This window comes from Mixophyes fleayi, chromosome 6 (genome assembly GCF_038048845.1).
Source record: "Mixophyes fleayi isolate aMixFle1 chromosome 6, aMixFle1.hap1, whole genome shotgun sequence".
NCBI classification, from domain to species: domain Eukaryota; kingdom Metazoa; phylum Chordata; class Amphibia; order Anura; family Limnodynastidae; genus Mixophyes; species Mixophyes fleayi.
In genome coordinates this window covers 20,207,205-20,225,571 of record NC_134407.1, presented here as the reverse complement: position 1 = coordinate 20,225,571, position 18,367 = coordinate 20,207,205, and the positions used below count along the sequence as shown (strand labels likewise).

General features: G+C 42.3%; 1 protein-coding gene across 6 annotated transcripts in view; it reads left to right on the top strand.

Annotated features, from left to right (window-relative positions):
- ADAM12 (ADAM metallopeptidase domain 12) overlaps positions 1–18,367 on the top strand; it is a 399,327-nt gene that overhangs the window by 273,298 nt on the left and 107,662 nt on the right. For all 6 annotated transcript variants that reach the window (XM_075215979.1, XM_075215980.1, XM_075215982.1 and 3 more), the window contains one exon: positions 731–876. In XM_075215979.1, coding sequence (XP_075072080.1) covers positions 731–876 — 146 coding nt within the window. The remainder of the gene's footprint in view (positions 1–730; positions 877–18,367) is intronic.

The window sequence follows — 18,367 nt, the reverse complement described above, 5'->3', positions numbered from 1 at the left end:
GTAATTTAACTTTGGATTTAATTTGGCAACATTTACTGTAGTTTCTGACTGGACATCCTGAAACTCTCAAATGTTCACATCTTCCTATCAGGTGAGAGAGGCATGTAGGTTTATACCTGTACAGGTGGACAGGTTACTATTAAAAAGTCATACTGTAGGTTTAGTGGAGGTAAGAGATCTCTGCTCATGGGGCGTGTCTGCCACGAGACAAAATGAAGTGGAGGTCTTGCCTACAGCAACCAATTAGATTCTAGCTATCATTTTCTACAGTTTACTAGATAAATGATAGCTAGAATCTGATTGGTTGCTATAGGAAACACTTCCATGTTTCCTTTTTTAGAAAGTTTGATAAAACAAACTTTATTTAAAAAAAAAAAACACCAAGAAAAATGTGTTATTTTACCAATAAAGCATTTTTGTTCTTGCCTGCTATCCTGAGTCGTTGATAGGAGGGCAGCAGCAGAACTTGTACCACTGCTGTCCTTTCTATAAATGGCTTTTCCATGCATTGCATGGGGAAGCTTTGCCAGAAGCCCCGCAGCAATGGAAATTGCTGGATAATGGGCAAAAATAAACCCCCTTATTTGTATAGAAACATTTACTGTTTAGAAGTTTGTGCACGGGATAAGGAGGGTGCTATTTTAGTTGCTGCCTCAGGTAACAGAAAGACTAGACCTACCTTTGCCCTTTTGTAAGCTAACCTACATAAACTGTTCCGTTTCTTTTGAAGGATCATTCAGATAACCCACTTGGAGCGGCTGTGACCCTTGCCCACGAGATTGGGCACAATTTTGGAATGAATCATGACACACTGGAGAGAGGCTGCAACTGCAGAGGATACGACAAAGGAGGCTGTATCATGACCCCGTCCACCGCGTGAGTCCTTAGTCCGAAATAATGTCCATTAGTATTTACACTGTACATTTACTGATTACTTGCTTACAGTCGTGGTGGATAGTGCTATTTAATTTAATTAGCAATCGTAGCAGAACAAAATATTCCTTAGTTCCTCTTTCTATAAGTTATTTTATGTATAACTGATTATTGTTCAGAATCCCGCTAATGCTGACCACAAGATTAAGTTTGGATATTCCGGTCTCTTTCAGGGAATTTGCCTCAGCAAACCCAATCAAATTCCCAATTAGATTTTTATGTGGCCAGCTGATAACTCTGATTGGGTGATAACCGCAATATGTATGTGTGTGATGTCATCGTCCAACCACATTGCTTGGACCCAACGGAATCCAAACATTTGGTCTAATCACAGAATGACGTATCTGTGCGGTTTGACACAATTTGAGTTTGGCCGCACCAGACACAGATGTCTGCCAATCAGTCCCAGTCAGTAACCGGCTCAGTGTGTGGGTGGCCAACATAGTTCCATGGATGATCAACTAATTTTGAGGCACACAAACTGTGTTGTTGATCCAATTATTGCAGTGTGGCCAGCAGGAGACTTCCAGAAAGCTTTTCATAAGCATTGTTCACTAAATTAAATCACTGTGGATTTCTTTTCTTAACTCCATGGATTGTTTTGTTTTTATATAAATGTGACTATATTGGTAAAAACTGGTTGTCACCTTACTACATTATAACGTTCTATATTATGCAGTTATGTAAGAATAAATGAACTATACAATACAATACAATAACATATCCTTATCACAACCTGCAATCTATTTTGAATGAAGTGGCTAGATTAATTTTTCCTCGTTAAACGTTCTTCTACTGCTGCTTCGCTCTGTCAGTCCCTACATTGCTTGCCTGTACTTTACAAAATCCTTTATAAAATACATCTAACCTACAAAGCCATTCACAGAACTGCACCAACATACATCTGTTCACTAGTCTGAAAATATCTCTCAACTCGACCCCTCCACATCCCCATCCACACTCGTAACCTGCTCCCACTCCAGGTTACCAGTGGCGGATCCAGGGAAGGGGCGATCGGAGCAATCGATCCCCCCCACCCCCCTCCCCCTAGCAGCACAAGCATACATTTTAAATTGCCTTCAAAGAGGCATGGCAAGTTGGGACCAGGGGGCGGGGCAACTGGACCAGCCAATCAGAATGAAGGGGGTGTGACTATTCTAAATCCCCCCATCTAATCATAAAGTCTAGGTTTGTCCCTGCCGGTTATTGCACCCACTGCATTTAGCATCTGTGGAATTCCCTTCCTCGTACAACAATGCTTTCTCCCCAGCCTTCAAACCGTCAAGCTTTTCCTGAAAACTTTAGGCAAGTTTATAAAATTCCAGAACCACCTTCTTAACCTCTCTTGGCTATTCTACCTTATTACCACCACACTAACTTTCATGTGTTATCTTTCTATACTCATTAGAGATGTTCACTGACCCCCGTGTTTTGGTTTTGGATTTGGATTAGCTTTGTGTTTTGGTTTTGTTTGTGGCAAAACTGCCCTCGCGTGTTTTGGTTTTGGATCCCGATTTTTTTCTAAAATCCCTTTTTTTTTTTTTTTTGCTAAAATCACATAATGGCTCTTTTTTTGTTCCTACATTATTATTAACCTCAATAACATTAATTTCCAGTCAATTGTTGTCAAGTGACAAGAACACTGCTACCCCTCCTGTTTCTGTATGAGCAATCGCACTGAGCAATGTCACTGGAGACTGGAGAGTGACAAGAACACAGCTACCCCTCCTGTTTCTGTATGAGCAATTGCACTGAGCAATGTCACTGGAGACTGGAGAGTGACAAGAACACTGCTACCCCTCCTGTTTCTGTATGAGCAATCGCACTGAGCAATGTCACTGGACACTGGAGAGTGACAAGAACACTGCTACCCCTGTTTCTTTGTGAGCAATGGCGCTGATTCTCCTGGGGAGGGAGGTACTTATAGAATCCAAAATCGCGAGATCCGACAATGCAACAATGACGTTTTGCCTCAATTCAGATCCGGGGATGCGCGAAAGTCCTGAGCCGGCTCACGAGCCTACTCGGATCCCCTAAGTTCGGGTGGGCTCAGCGGTTTTCAGAAAACCGAGCCTGAGCATCTCTAATACTCATACAACCCTCTGACCTCCAAACCAACATTGCGGTATGACTAGATCACATAGACTCACTGATCCTTTTCCCATTGCAATCTGTCTGGACCAATATGTAATATGTGGCACTTAGCCTCATGCATCAAACTCCCATTGTCCCATAGATTGTAAGCCTGCGTGCAGCGCACTCATACCTCTTTGTCTGTTTGTAATACCCAGTCTTGATTTATTTCTGTGTTTGTTCCCTATTATAAGGCACTGAAGAATATGTGAGTGCTATATATATATAAATGTTAATTTATAAATAAAATAAATCTTGACACAGTTTAGAGAGTCGGTATATGGAAAAAAATATTTATGCAAGAAGACCTACTGTACATTGTTTTCCATATGACTGCTCTTTTACATAACACTTTTCCGCTGCCATGATCAAAAGGAGTTAGCTTTGGTAATTCCATGCAAATTTCTACTACGTCTCATGACAAGCTTTCCACAGGGTGGCGCTCAGGAGCAGGCTGGGCTGGGGGAGCATCTGCCCCACAGGCTGGTCCCATAGTGTGCTACCTTGGGCTAGGTCACTGGCCCACCTGCATTTGTTTTTGCTTTAAAACAGACTGCTGAATTGAATCTTGTCCCCCAGCCAGCCCTCCCTTGGTGGCGCTGTTTTGTGTTCTGCGGTATTTTAAGTTACGTTGTTATTGCTCTGCAGAATAAGCAATAGAGCAGATCCCATTATATATTATTACGCATAGATATGCAGCATAATTGATTACATTTATTGTCATTTTATGCAGCAAAAGATTTCTTAGAACAGAGGGTATTTACATTCACTGTGACATAATAGCATGAAAAGATTAAATATTTATTACTCACGTACAGAACTGTGGGCAGACTTACAAATAGCACCTTATCTGGAGGTGTGAATTTAACGGAGGTTTAGCAGGATTGACAACCTAGCACCAGTTTACAAAACTGCCCAAAAGACCCCCGAAAATCTGGTGCTGCATGAAGAGACCAGACACCATTCATATCAGAAATTCACACCTGCTCATATGTCCCATTGTAATCTAATAGCAATCTTGTAGCCAGGTATTTAGAGCCATATCTTCAACTTGCACTCAGCTGTTTCCTATTGAAGCTCATCAGTGCAAGATATGGATCAGTGGCTTCTACAGTGCAGAACTTGTATCCAACACATTCCGTGTAAGCGTTTGTTAGGGTAAGGCCATACACTGAAAATAAAACACCCTAAGACCCTATCTTTACTGTATTGAGTATTCATAGAAAAATAAATTGAAAATAAACCCAAGGTACCTTTAAACCGCCACGGGGAGTACTGTTGTTAAAAAGTATAAAGTAAATTTACTTCTAAAATAGATTCGATGCCACAGTTATAATTTTCAGGTTAACGGCACTTTCCATATCTACTCGTGAGTGCAAAACAAACTCTGCAATAATTTCCCTATAAGATTCCTGACACATAGGTTTACTGATGCTGAAACACTTGTTTTCATTACTGCCACAAGCATGCACATCAGCTGGAGAGGTGAGCAGATATGTAATCATGTAGAGGACTGTGATTAAGACAGAGAGGAGGGGGAGAATGTCAGTGTTTTATTTATAGCAATGCTCTGCGCTGAAGCATGTTTTCCTGTCAAACTAACATAACTTTTAGAACAGGTAACGGGATCAGTAGCGTTTCGGTTTACATGATGCAATCTGCATTGAATTCCTGGGCAGAATACTTCTGTTGTACTTGACAATGTTATTTCATTGATTTGACTAATATTATACTTGTCACCTCTGCCGCAATGTCCGGGAGACTCCTCAAAGCCAGATAGGTCTCCTGGACCGCCGGAGAGCAGGCCGTTCTCCAGCTTCCTAGTGAGATGGGAGCCTCCTTGACGCGATTCACACTGAATCCCGTCATTGTGTAACGATACAATTGCATCAGGAGACAGAGGCCAAAATGATTCACGATGCCCCACCCCCTTCTCAATCACTAGGATCTATCTCATGCCTCATTGTCATTAGTTTCTTGTTCGTTGATAGTCTGCAAACTCGGGAATATTAGTTCAGACCACAAAACAGGCAACTGGCCCAATTTCAGCTGTGAGACCTCTATGCCGTATTATATAGCATATCAGATTATATGTCTGTCTTTCCAAACTGTTTAAAACTGCACTACAGCCTATGTAAAAGATTTTACTAAGAAGCCCATTCCCTTGGTGCAGCCCCTGTGTGCTGCAGCTGTTTTACCCACCAAGAACGGTGGGTTGGTGAGCAGGAGGACCAGTCACAAGCTGCAGAGAAGATCTAGGTGGCAGAGCAGTTTTATGTTGGACATTACCGTGATCAGAGAGAACTTATAGTTATTTATAAGGGTTAACCCATCACATAATTGTGGTAAATAAGGCCTAAATCATAACTGCAGTGTAAATATGGTACATCAAATGAATCCATTGATAAATTGAGCTACTGAAGTGTAAAATGTGAAGAGAGTCTGTGTGTGTGTGTGTGTGTGTGTGTGTGTGTGTGTGTGTATTTTGTGGCTCTGCACATCCCAGTGTTAGAAGATAGCAGTGTCACCTGTAACAGCTTCAAAGGCCCCTGCGGTGAGCTATATCCTGGCCTGGGATGGAGTTTTAACACCTGAAAAGATTTTTAGGATCTGCTCAGTATGGTGTCTGGCTCAAAGAGACCATGTGCTGACTTGGCTATAGTATATAGACAAGAATAATTCAGTTTTAAAGTATGCCACTTAAAATCAATAAAAACCACAAATTCCTCAATAGCATGACGATGGGCAGTTCATATGTCAAATTAAGAATTCTGCCACACAGAGAAGTGGAGTAAATGAGTATAAGCTCAACTGATACCCTATACCTAGGCGTGTTTGGTATCAAAATTGAGTCTGTGTGACGCTCCAGGTCACATAGTAGAATTGGGTAGTAAATCAGAAAACATGCAAATGGTAATTGAAAAAAGTATCACAGACCACAACCCCCTGGAGGTGGGGAAAGGTGGGAAGGTGTCTTTAAAAAGCTGAGACCAGTTACAACAAATCGTCAGTCTTTTGGGAAAATCAATCCACATTGATAATCTGTCCATCTTCCGAGCCAATTTCCCATGGTACAAATTATACAACTCACATAAATTATACTCAGAATGTAACCTCTTTTATTTTAAACTGCTTTGCTTGTGTATGTTATGTCAATTGTTTGGTTTTTTAGATTTGAATGCCCTGTACCTTTTTGTATATTGAACATATAAATTTAGTAAGTGGCGTCCTTGATACTCTAGCGAATCCATTATCCTGTTAAGAAGAATATAGCTCAACCAAATTGACCCTTTGAATGCCGGTGAGTGATTTGTTGATACATTTGACTAGCAAGCCTAGTGTGTGCTTGCATTTACATCTGTGTAACAGTCTGTAGGTGGGAAGAGTTAACCCTTTCTATGCTGGTGTGGGCCTTGCTAGCCTGTGGGTAGCCAGAAGCCTAATGTGCCAGTGTGTGCCAGTATATTGGGGTCCTATTGCCCGTATTGAATAGGTGGTGGTAAACCTGAAGTGTGTGTGGAGGGGGTTGAGAGCACTGTGTGTGGGCGATTCAGTTGGTCTATAACCTGTGTGATAGGTAGAGAGAGACTGCAACTGGAATCGTGTGTGACCTCAAACAGCAAACACCCCAAAGTCATGACACCTGGGAGCGTGTTTGTGACAGACATTATCTTTACGGTGTATGGTTTGAGCTTGGAGCTCATGCCATTGCTGAGCACAATGAGAAGTGTTTCTCTTACTCTGTTCTACACATGAAAGTAAAGATGTATGTAGCACAGCAGGGTACAGTAATCTAGCAAGACCTATAGATAATACTATGGATAAAAGCACAGCTAAACCACACAAGGAAGCTATAATCATGGAGTATTCCCATTTGTTTACTGTTTGATGGAAACACATATCCCTGAAAGATCATACCTGGCATCCCAGATAGATGGTGGCAGAACGAATAGGAGTGGAACAATTTTCACACTATACTTTGACACCTGTTATATGGGGGAATGGTTATACATGGCTGTGAGGTCAAATGACCTAAAACAATTTACCTTCTCTCCAGGGCTTTATTAAGGGTATACGCTGCCCTAGGCTAATACGATCTTAGCACCCCCTCGCCTTCCCTCCCGGGCTAATATGCGGTAGGTTAGAAAAGGAACTCATCCTTAATTTAAAATCCACATTCTTCAAACTCCAACCCTCACCCCAAATGTTTATGTTTCTGTGTTTTCCAATCTCCACTTCACTTGGCTTTTTAAAAAGGTTAAAGAAATCTTTTTGTTCATCTAGTTTTCATTAAAATCAGAACTGTGAACTGTATTGTAGGAGGAGCGCTATTAAAGGGGGAGGGGGCTGTCACCCCCTGCGCCTGACGCCTTCCCTGTCTCTCCTACACTCATGCGCCCGCCCAAGGATGGGTCATTGTCTTCATCCTTTACCATAGGAAGACCTTGAGATTAAAACATAACTACATTTTTCATTCATGTTCTCTTTTTTACTTTGGTGAACAACTCTCATATATTTTTAAATGAATTTCAGTTCCTCACACTGTCACAATTTTGCATCCCCCTCCCCCCAACCACAAAAAAATCCTTGCACCTAGGCTGCAGGCTAGTCAACTTATTGGATAATCAGGCCCTCTTCCCTCTCGGGGAAATAAATATGGATAAGAGAACTTTGGAAATCTGAGTTTTCCAACTTGCAGCCCTCCGTAATCATGAGATCTGTAACACGGCGGTTGACTGGATGCTATGATAAAGCGCTATCTCCTGTAGCAGCTGATATGTAAGTAGGGGTGGTTGTGAGCGGTGTCATTAGGGCTGATGTCTGTGGGAGGTGGTAGCGCTGATAGCCAGCACTTGTCAGTGACGCTCACTGTCCTCATCATTTGTGATACCCTCCGACTCACGTCTGCACTACCTGCATAAAATGTACAGGGCATATTGCAAGTTATGTTACTACTGCTGATGGAATTGTCATCTGTTCATTACTAACAGCTACAGCCGCCCAATCATTTGGAATAGACAGGTTGGCCTGCGGTCCAGTTCTCATGAGACTCTAGCAACATCCACATCCCTGGCTGTGGCAGACCACAGCTACCAGCGCAATGATGGCACGTGTAAATCCAGGCATGACGGTTCCTCTAGCACATCACCTACAGCAATATAAAAAAGATGTAACTGTTACGAGCCGCGTTGGTTCCCGCTGTTCCTGGCGTCCCGGCCGTCTCCATGACGACCGGGACGTCACTTTCAGTTTTTCGGCAACACAGGCCAGCCGGGTGCGTGCATCAAGACCTCTACTAAGCCTGCGGGCTACTAACAAATAATTACATTCATTAAGCCACACATGGGGGGCTTATTATGCCATTTCATTCTCTGCTCCTGATTGGCTGTCTTAAGTATTTAAGGCAGGGAGGGCTTAGCCTCCCTGCCGGTTATAGCGTGGATACTGTCTGTTGCGGACCTGCTCCTGTCCTGTTCCTGTTTGTCCCAGTGTTCCTGTGGATACTCTACCCCTCTGCTATTGGACCTCCTGTTGTGACCCTCTGTTTCTGGACTCTGCTTTCGTGCTGGTGACCCTGACCTTTTAGCGTGTTATTTGACTACTCTGCTTGCTTCGGACCCCTGACCTCGGCTTACATCTGACCATCCATTACCACCTGTACAGCCTTCTCCGGCCCTGCCGCTGCGGTATTGTTAATAAATTTCCACTACATCTAGAGTTAAGACCTGGGGGCATCAGAGTACCTGTGAGTGCATAAAGCTCTACGGGAAAGGCGGCTGCTATAGGCGAAGACTCTTCCGCAAGTTTATTATCAGACCGGCAGCCTAAAAGTAACATGCAGAGAAATCTGGGGACATATGTGAGGCCCCCAAAGTTTATCAACTTTCCCAACCCTGTTGTAAAACCTCCAGGCTCTACTTCTCAGCATAAAATGTACTTTGCGTAATTCCAAAGTAGGACAGATATATGTCAGATAAAGTGTCAGATAAATAGACAAGTACATTGTAAAAACATACAAAGTTGCCTAAAACCTGGGGATAAATGTACCAAGCTGCGAGTTTCTGGCAGGTGTGAAAAGTGGAGAGGTTGCCTATAGCAACCAATCAGATTCTAGCTGTCATTTATTTAGTACATTCTACAAAATGATAACTAGAATCTGATTGGTTGCTATAGGCAACATCTCCACTTTTCAAACCTGCCAGAAACTCGCAGCTTGATACATTTACCTGCTTAGACACTTTCTTCCCGTGTGTCAAAGGACAACTACATTACTTTTCTTATATCATAAAACAACGTTTTTGGAATCCCAGAAAAGTTAAAATGCTCAGAAGACCTGGAGTTCAGGAGTTCTTTGTCTCATGTTCTTCTGTACCTTCTGATCTTCAGTTGCTCACCATAAATATTATATGTCATAATTCTGCTCTAAATTTTCTTTTCAAGCTCTGAGTCAACTAGGCAGGACAGTCCAAATAACTACACCTCTGCTCTTTCACCCTAGTCGTCTTTAATCATTCCCTACCATCTAGCTGCACTTTTCACCCTTTATTTAATAACACATGCCCAGTATGATATATTTTGGAAACAATGTTTTGAGAAATGTTGAACATATTTTTGTTATCTGTAACAATAATTGTTTCAGTAATTGTTTCAGCAGTGTGATCTTGCCTCTGGTGTTTGTAGTCTGTATACGGCTGTATAATGCGTGTGAACCCTGCTGGATAGATTCCTAAGTAAGAACCCTGCTGCTTGCAAGAAGACCACAGTCGTTTATGGGGGAAACTGAGACTCTCATCTCTGATACTTACATTTAATTCTCCTGGACGTCACTGATACAAAAGATATAGACAGTGTAAGGGCACCTTTCTGTTACTGCCACAGATTAAATATATTTTTCTTGGTATTTGAACCTGATCTGAGTTTCAGCTGTATTATCATTCATTGTTATCATTAAGCAAGTTACTCTGTCATTAGTCAAATCATTTTAGAACAGCGTGATAAAGAACTTAACAATGCGCTCTAGTAAATTTGTTCCGCCACCAGTTTGCTTGTTGTTTGAATTTGTCAAAAACAAGACATCACTTTTGCATTCGTCTTAAGAGAATGTTGGTGTGTTTGTATTTATTAAACAAGACTTCCCCGCTTGGAGCATGAACTACGAGCTTATCTTCATATAAACAGATGAAGCAGATTTTATTGCAGTGAAGGCACTTTAGAAAATATTTTTTTTACAATAGTCTAAGGTAGTACAGCTATCACATACATATATATATATATATATATATTATATATATATATATATATATATATATATATATTAGAGATGTTCACTGACCCCCGTGTTCTGGTTTTGGACCCGTATTTTGTTCTACAATACTTATTTATTTTGCTAAAATCACATAATTTTGCTCTTCTTCCCCCCTACATTATTATTAAAGTCAAAAACACTAATTTTAAGTCATTTGCAGTAAATTTTTACCACCTCACAGGTCACAATATTATTTTCATACACTTTTAAACTAAGACTCCAGCGACCTGGTGCTAAGAGACAGAGCAATAACACAAACACACAGCAGTTCATAGCTCATCTAGGAAACATGGCCTCCCACCCACCCTTATGTAAGATATTGAAAAGGTCATGTACAGTATCACAAAGCAAACACTCCAGCGACAAGCAGTGCCATTTTTATGGCTGAAGTGCTTGGTTTGTTTGGGCCCCCACAAAACAATATAGCAATGGCCTTAAGGCACCTAAGCAAACAGTGCTGTTAATGAACTCTACTGTGGCAAGTCATGCACCAGTGATAAGATGTGATAAGAAGAAGGCCATTGTCATGCCTGGGCATAAGACCAAAAAAATGCACCTCTTATGTGTGGAATTATTTTTACACAAATCCTGACAACAGTTGTCTAGCCATTTGTAGCGTTTGTAAAGCCACAGTCAGTAGAGGCAGGGACCTTAACCATCTAAGAACCTCATCCATGTTACTACATTTGAAGCGAGTTCATAGAAAGCTTTTGTGAAAATCATAAACTTATGCTGAAAAATAATACCAAGCAGTCCAGCATCAGCTACCTCCCTTCTCTCAGCTAGATACCAGCACCTGCAATCTACACCCGCAACACCTTCATCATCAACATCCTCACAAGTGATGGGAGTTAGTCCTGCATCCAAATTGCTAATGCAAGATGACTCCTATCCTATCCAGGACTCCTCAGAAGAATCCTTGAGCGTTAGGCCTACTGTTGCTGCTGCTGCTGGGGGTGGATCTTCAACCCAGAAGCAGACCAAGAAGAAGACTACTAGTAGATTACAACAATTGATTGTTAAACAATCCTTTGCAAGAGGAAGCAAGTATAAAAGCTGTCACCCAGTTGCAAAGCGGATCCCATACCAGGCCCGGCGCTCCCATTAGGCAAGGTTAGGCACTTGCCTAGGGCGCCGGGCTCTGGAGGGCGCCCTAGGCAATGAAAATTACTTTAAAACTGTGCGGCGACCGCTGACCATACCTGTCACGGCCGCCGCACAGCATTCAGATGCACGGGGGAGGGGGGAAGAGGCTATTGCTCACCACCGCCGCCTCTCTGCTCCGTCTCCTCCCCTCCACTAACTAGTGTCAGTGAGTGGAGGGGAGGAGACGGAGCAGAGAGGCGGCGGTGGTGAGGTAAGGAAAGACGGAGGGAGGAGGGCGCCGTTTTTGCGGGGGGGGGCGATTTTTTCAAAATGCCCAGGGCGCCATGGACCCTAGCACCGGCCCTGTCCCAGACGCCATGTCGACTATGCTAGTATTAGATCTGCGTCCAATATCCACTATTAATGCAGCTGGTTTTAGACAGTTACTTGAGGTCTTATGTCCCCGTTACCAAATTCCATCACGACACCATTTTACTAGAAAAGCTATTCCTCACCTCTACCAGAAAGTTCGTAAAAATGTAATTATTGGGCTACAAAATGCCATTCTACCCACTGTACACTTAACCACAGATATGTGAACAAGCGTAACTGGGCAAACTAAAGTTTATATGACTGTGACAGCCCACTGGGTTGGTGATTCGCCTTCACCAGCAGGGAGAGCAGCAGCATGTCCCCAAGAACGTCACATATTTCAGAGGTAGGCAACTCTGTGTATTATCTGCTTCACTAAGAGGCATATTAGTATTATTATTATTATTATTATTATTATCCTTTATTTGTTGGGCGCCACAAGAGTTCCGCAGCGCCGTACAATGCACAAACAATAGACAGTACAGGGTAAAATATTACTGAGCAGTAAACAAAAATACCAAAACTTCGGAAGCTCCAAGCAGGCTAATGCAGAAAAGACGGAGCAGAAGAGTAGGTAAGGACACAGGAGGGAAGAGGGCCCTGCTCGAATGAGCTTACATCCTAAGGGAGGGTGAACAAGACTCAGGTACAAAGGGGGCCAGATGATGTAAAGGAGAGAAGAGGGGACGGGAGGAGGGAAGGGAGAGCGGGTTAGGAGGAAGGATGGTAGGCTTTGAGGAACAGGTGGGTTTTTAGTGCCCGTTTGAAGGAGCCTAGAGTGGGAGAGAGACGGACGGAGCGAGGGAGGTCATTCCAGTGAAGGGGGGCTGCTCGGGAGAAGTCTTGGATTCTAGAATGGGAAGAGGTGATTAGAGTGGAGGAGATACGATGGTTATTGGCTGAGCGCAGGGAGCGGGCAGGAGTGTGAATGGAGAGGAGGTTGGAGATGTAGGGGGCAGTAGACTGGGAGAGTGCCTTGTATGTGGTGGTCAGGAGTTTGAAGATATTATTATTATTATCATAGATTTGTAGGCATCACAGTGCTCCACAGTGCCGTACAGTAGGGAAGACAAGGACATACATAAAACAGGACATACGTAAAACAAGAAAAGACAAGGAAAACAAAATGAATGGATACATGAAAAGAAAGGGTATGAAGGACCCTGCTCATTAGAGAGCTTACATTCTAAAGGGAAGAGGGCACAGCTGAAACAAGAGGAGCGAGTGTGGCTCAGAGTGGAGATTGGGATAGTTGTGAGGATGCATTAGTGTGAATAGTGTTAGTGAGGATTAGGTCACCTCTAAAAAAAAGAGATGGGTTTTCAAACAGCATCTAAAGATTTGAAGGCTGTGAGAAAGTCTGATTGAGCATAGGAGGGAATTCCATAAGTGTGGAGCAGCACGGGAGAAGTCTTGAAGGCGGGAGTGAGAGGTGGTTATCAGAGACGAGACAAGGCGCAGGTCAGAGGTAATACTGCTGGCAACCTGTTTGAAAAACTAAGGGATATCATTGCAACATGGCTTATCCTGCTCAGACTCTCCTGAGGATATTGATTTCTGATAAAGCCACTAATATTGTTAGAGCATTACAGCGGGGGGAAGTCCATCACATTCTCTGTACATAACTTTTTAAAAAATGACAATGACATGCAAGAGATGCAGTCTGTGTCCCGAAATATTTAGGGTCATTTTCGGAATTCTGCAACAGCAGGTAGGAGAATGCAACAGCTGCAAGAAGAATTGAATTTAGGGGGAATGTGCTTCAGTTCAGCACAGTGGAGAATACTTTCCGTGTTATGTAAGGTGCTGAAACCATTCGAAGTAGTCTCTGTGAAGAGAGTGCAGACAATGTTAGCTTGAGTCAAGTGATTCCCCTAATTAGACTTTTTGAAAAGCAGCAAGAGAAATTGAAGAAGGAAATTAAACAAAGCAATTCTGCTAATTATGTTGGATTTGTAGATTAAGTACTTTAATCGCTTCACCAGGATCCAAGAGTTATCAACATCTTGAAATCTAATCATCACATTTTGGCAACTGTGCTTGATCCTAGGTTTAAGAGCTATGTATTCTCTTTCTTTCCAACTGACCCAGATCTTAAGAGATGCAATGAGCTCCTGGTCAGCAAGCTGACAGCTCAAGTGGTACATGACACAATGATGTCTCTTCCTTCAGTTTCTCTGGAAATTGCTGATATGAAAAAACGTAGCTCTCCCAAGACACCCAGTGGTGATGCAGATGAGTCTGCACAACATTTTCACATTTGGTCTGGTCTAAAAGAATTGCCCAAAAATTGTGACAGCTCTTACGTAAAATGAACTACAAATTCCATGAGGAAGGCAATTACATCAAGGTACACACACTTCTGTGATGGTGGATTCTAGTTTGGATGAATTAGTATTGTTTGAGGATGATGTACACACTGATGAGGGTGGATATGATGACAGTGTAGACTGCAGGTGCTGAGATCTAGCTGAGAGAAGGGAGCTAGCTGATGCTGGTATGCTTGGTAATATTGTGGGTAGAATGGCATGTTGGCAATTTTATGTTTTTCTACAGTAAATTTTCACCTTTATTAGAGAGGTGTTTTTTTCTTTAAAAAGCTACAAGCTTTTTATTTACATTTTTGTTTCCCTGACTTAAAACCACTATGCACTTGAACATAGGCTTTAGCACATGATGTAGAGGGATTAGTATCATCATGACTCAGACTGGAGAGTGACAAGGAAACTGCCACCCCTCCTGTTTCTGTATGGGCTATGGTACAGTAAAATGTGACTGGACACTGTTAATAACACTGCCAGCACTATTATTTGAATTTTTGTTTCAGCACTAAACACTGCCCCCTCTCCTATTTCTGGGTGAGCTATGGCACAGTACAATGTAACTGCAGATTTTGAAGAACACTGCAAACCCTATTATTCTTATTTCAGCAATGGCAATTAGCAATGGAGCTGTCCTATTGGTGTGTTAGCAGGATAACACAGTACAATGTGACTGCAGAGTTAGATCAAGCCTGCCAGCCCTATTATTTCAATTTCAGCAATGATAATAAGCAATGGAGCTCTCCTGAATGTCACTGGAGACTTTGAAGAACACTGCTACCCCTCCTCTTTCTTTTCTAGCTACAATGCTGCCCAAATACACTAGAGACTGCCAAGAACCGTGCTACCCCTTCTGTGTCCCTCTTTGAAATGGCGCTGGATCGCCGCAGAGGGCGGTACTTATAGAAACCAAAACTCGCAAGATCGACAATGTAACGCTGACGTTTTGCCTCGTTTTCCGTCTCGGTACTCGGGTTTGCTAAGTTCGGGTGTGTTTGGTTCTCGGGGAACCAAACTTGAGCATTATATATATATATATATATATATATATATATATATTATAAAATCTCTTTCTACATTTCCTGTCTTTCACAAAAATGAACATGCCTGAGGTTTAGTTGTTACTGTACACACAATGGCAGCAAATATTTCATATGAAGAAATAATTACACAGAGTGAATGAAACCTATCCATCACTGAGGGACGTACTGAGTCACACAGTGGAGGCAGCCATTTTGTGGGAGGAACCAATATTCTAACACAGACTATCAATAAATGAGAACTAGTGACATCACTGAGACATGTGAGTACCCGAATCCTGTCCTAGCTAACTTTACAAACTATATTGTACAGTAAACATACCAGATAGCTGCTTTATTTAAAGCAACTTGCAAACAATATATCTTAGCTTGAGGGAATTGTAAGGCATATGTAACCCCCCCTAAACATCTAAACATGTGTTTGGAATTTTCTTAATAAACTTTGTTTGTCATTCCAAAACATCTGCATAATTTCGCAGTCCTACCAGATGTATTTCTCTGAGCCGACTTCACAGCCAACTAGGGAACAAGGTGGAGAATATTGATGTGTAGGGTATCTGAGTTTAGATACCACTGTTTACTGTTCAGTTTAACAGGAATAGATGTAGACTTATGTACGATTACCTAGCTATAAACAAATATAATCTAACGCTGACTACACACGCCTCAATATCTCAGTCATTATTGGTCTGATAATGTAGCATGTGGACCAAAAACAAAAGCAAAATCGATCAGATCATTATGGGGCTTTGTGAAGTTTAGGGATCGAGTAAGGATCCTGGAAACTTGATTGCAGTTCACCAGCAGCTTTATTGGACCCCAGCGTAGGATCAGCCAGAGGACGAGGAGTGACAAGGTGGAAGGATAGGAGTGGAAGGTCTATATACTATAGAAACACACTACACACCTTCCTCTATGTAATATATTCCACAATGGTCTTATAAAGAGCATAGCCCCACTCCCTGGATGAGTATGGGGCGGAGTTAACCCATGTTTGTTGAGAAGTTAACCCCTTCCTCACACATGGCAAGTACTCACCCTGTCACATGTACATAGGTTAATGTGTTGACCTCAGATAAGTGATCGCACCTGAGTAAGCACTCATCTGTGAGATGCTGAACTAGACATTGGCCCTATCTCCCCATGGCTGGGCAGCCTAAGCTGTTAATCACAAAGTCAAAACACCAGTCTGTCAGTAAAGTGGGACTATGGATTATGACGGACACCCCATCAGTGCCACAAATAAACAAAGTGTCAGTCTTTTAGATAGGGCGATGCTCTACGTGCGCTCCTGTAGCTGTTTACGTCTATTGACAAGGCTTTTAATGTGTCACTGCCAATGCTCGCTATCTGCCGCTGAGACGTCCCCGTGCGGAAGCTTGAAATTAATAATGCTTAAACGATCTTGCCAGCTTATGATTGAGGCATGGCAGTAAGTGTGCTGTCTGTAGGGACAAGCTTGGAGGTGGGTTCGGTGAGATCTTCACTTAATGTACATTTGGCTGATAGAGTTCTGTTGCTCAGCCACCTCGTTTTACCAATGTTTACAACATGTACCTGTGACGTTTATAAATCATAATTGTATAAGTTCTGGGAGCTCATAGAATTTGCAGTTCTTTGTTACTGTCTCTGGGCCCCAGATTAAATCACTTTCTCCTTACTTGTTCCAAGATAGTAAGATCGTGTTGTGTCTGTTTTCCTTTCCACAGTCGCCAGTAGCTTTTTTATTTTTTTTAATGTTTTTGCTTGTCTTGGATGAAGTGCTAACAATGACCTGGCAGTTTTATTGAAGTAATTTCTGAGTGTCTCCTGGTGCCTTTCTCTCTCCGTACATATATATTGCAAATTGACTTTCCCTGGGAGTCATTCCTTCGGTATCATCAAGGTCAAAGTTTGCAGCCTTCCGCCCATTAGTAATGGAGCAGATTTAAAGCTCCCTGCTCCCTCCTATGTGCTGTTTAGAAATCTTAGCTCAGGGACTTTTCTTTGCACTTTGTGAGACTGTTCTTGCCAATGCTGGAATATTTTTTGAATAGATCATTTTATTGCAGGAAGTGTGGACAAGTGGTTGTGTGTTTTGAGTGCCCATTTTATTGTTAAATAACAGAATGGTTGAGATGCTTATTAAGGGTCCATGTCTAACCAGCTCATCACAAACACTAGGGGCTAGATTTACTAAGCTACGGGTTTGAAAAAGTGGAGATGTTGCCTATAGCAACCAATCAGATTCTAGCTAGAATCTGATTGGTTGCTATAGGCAACATCCCCACTTTTTGAAACCCGCAGCTTAGTAAATCTAGCCCTAGCCCTAGGTCTTCCAAGAATCGCTTTCAGTATGTGCCGTAAGTCATTGCTGCTTGGTGATGTCAATATATTTGTTGTAGCAATCTAATACAATAAGTAAAGTCTCCTCATTCCATGTGAATAGGTATTATCTTGAAACTTGTTACGCCCGTTCTGGGGTTTCTTGAGACATTAATGGTTCTTTTATGTTTTTCTTTTGACTTGTTTGACTTGTTGAAGAATTTGCTATAAACCTCTAACCAGGGGACGGCTGGCAAATGACCCGACCCAGCATCCTATTTTAATGGAAAAAAATGTAGGTGACCCAGCCCAAAGTAGCACACTATGGAACCAGATTGGGGGACAGATGCTCCCTGCCCCCCTTCCCCCCTCGCCCGGCTTGCCCCTGCCTCTAACTGTCCTGGTTTCACGTTTTCTGAGCAGAGATAATGTGTTGACGGGGTGCAGGGGTCTTTCTCTGGAGCTGGAGGGAGGCACCGGCATTACCCGGTCCTCCTTACTTCTGGGCCCCATAGGGCCACACCCCCAGCATTCACGGTAGTTCGGCACTGCATCAATGGGTCTGGATTTATATATCCTCATTCTGGGCTTACTATGTGCCTACAATATGACACTTCTGGTATTCCTGTTTGCATTTGACAATAGGTTTAAGGTTTAAGTTGTATCCCTCTGCAAGACTGTAGCAGTACATACAGGTTTGCATTATGTTCAGTCCTTGTTTTCCCTTGTTCCAGGGTAACATAAGTGATTACTTTTACCCCATGTAGCACTGTTTGTGTATTATGTCCCGTATCCTTATCAAATTGATGATGATGACTTGCAAGTAAAATAAAAGAAAGGATTATGATACAAAAAAAATCATCTATCACTGC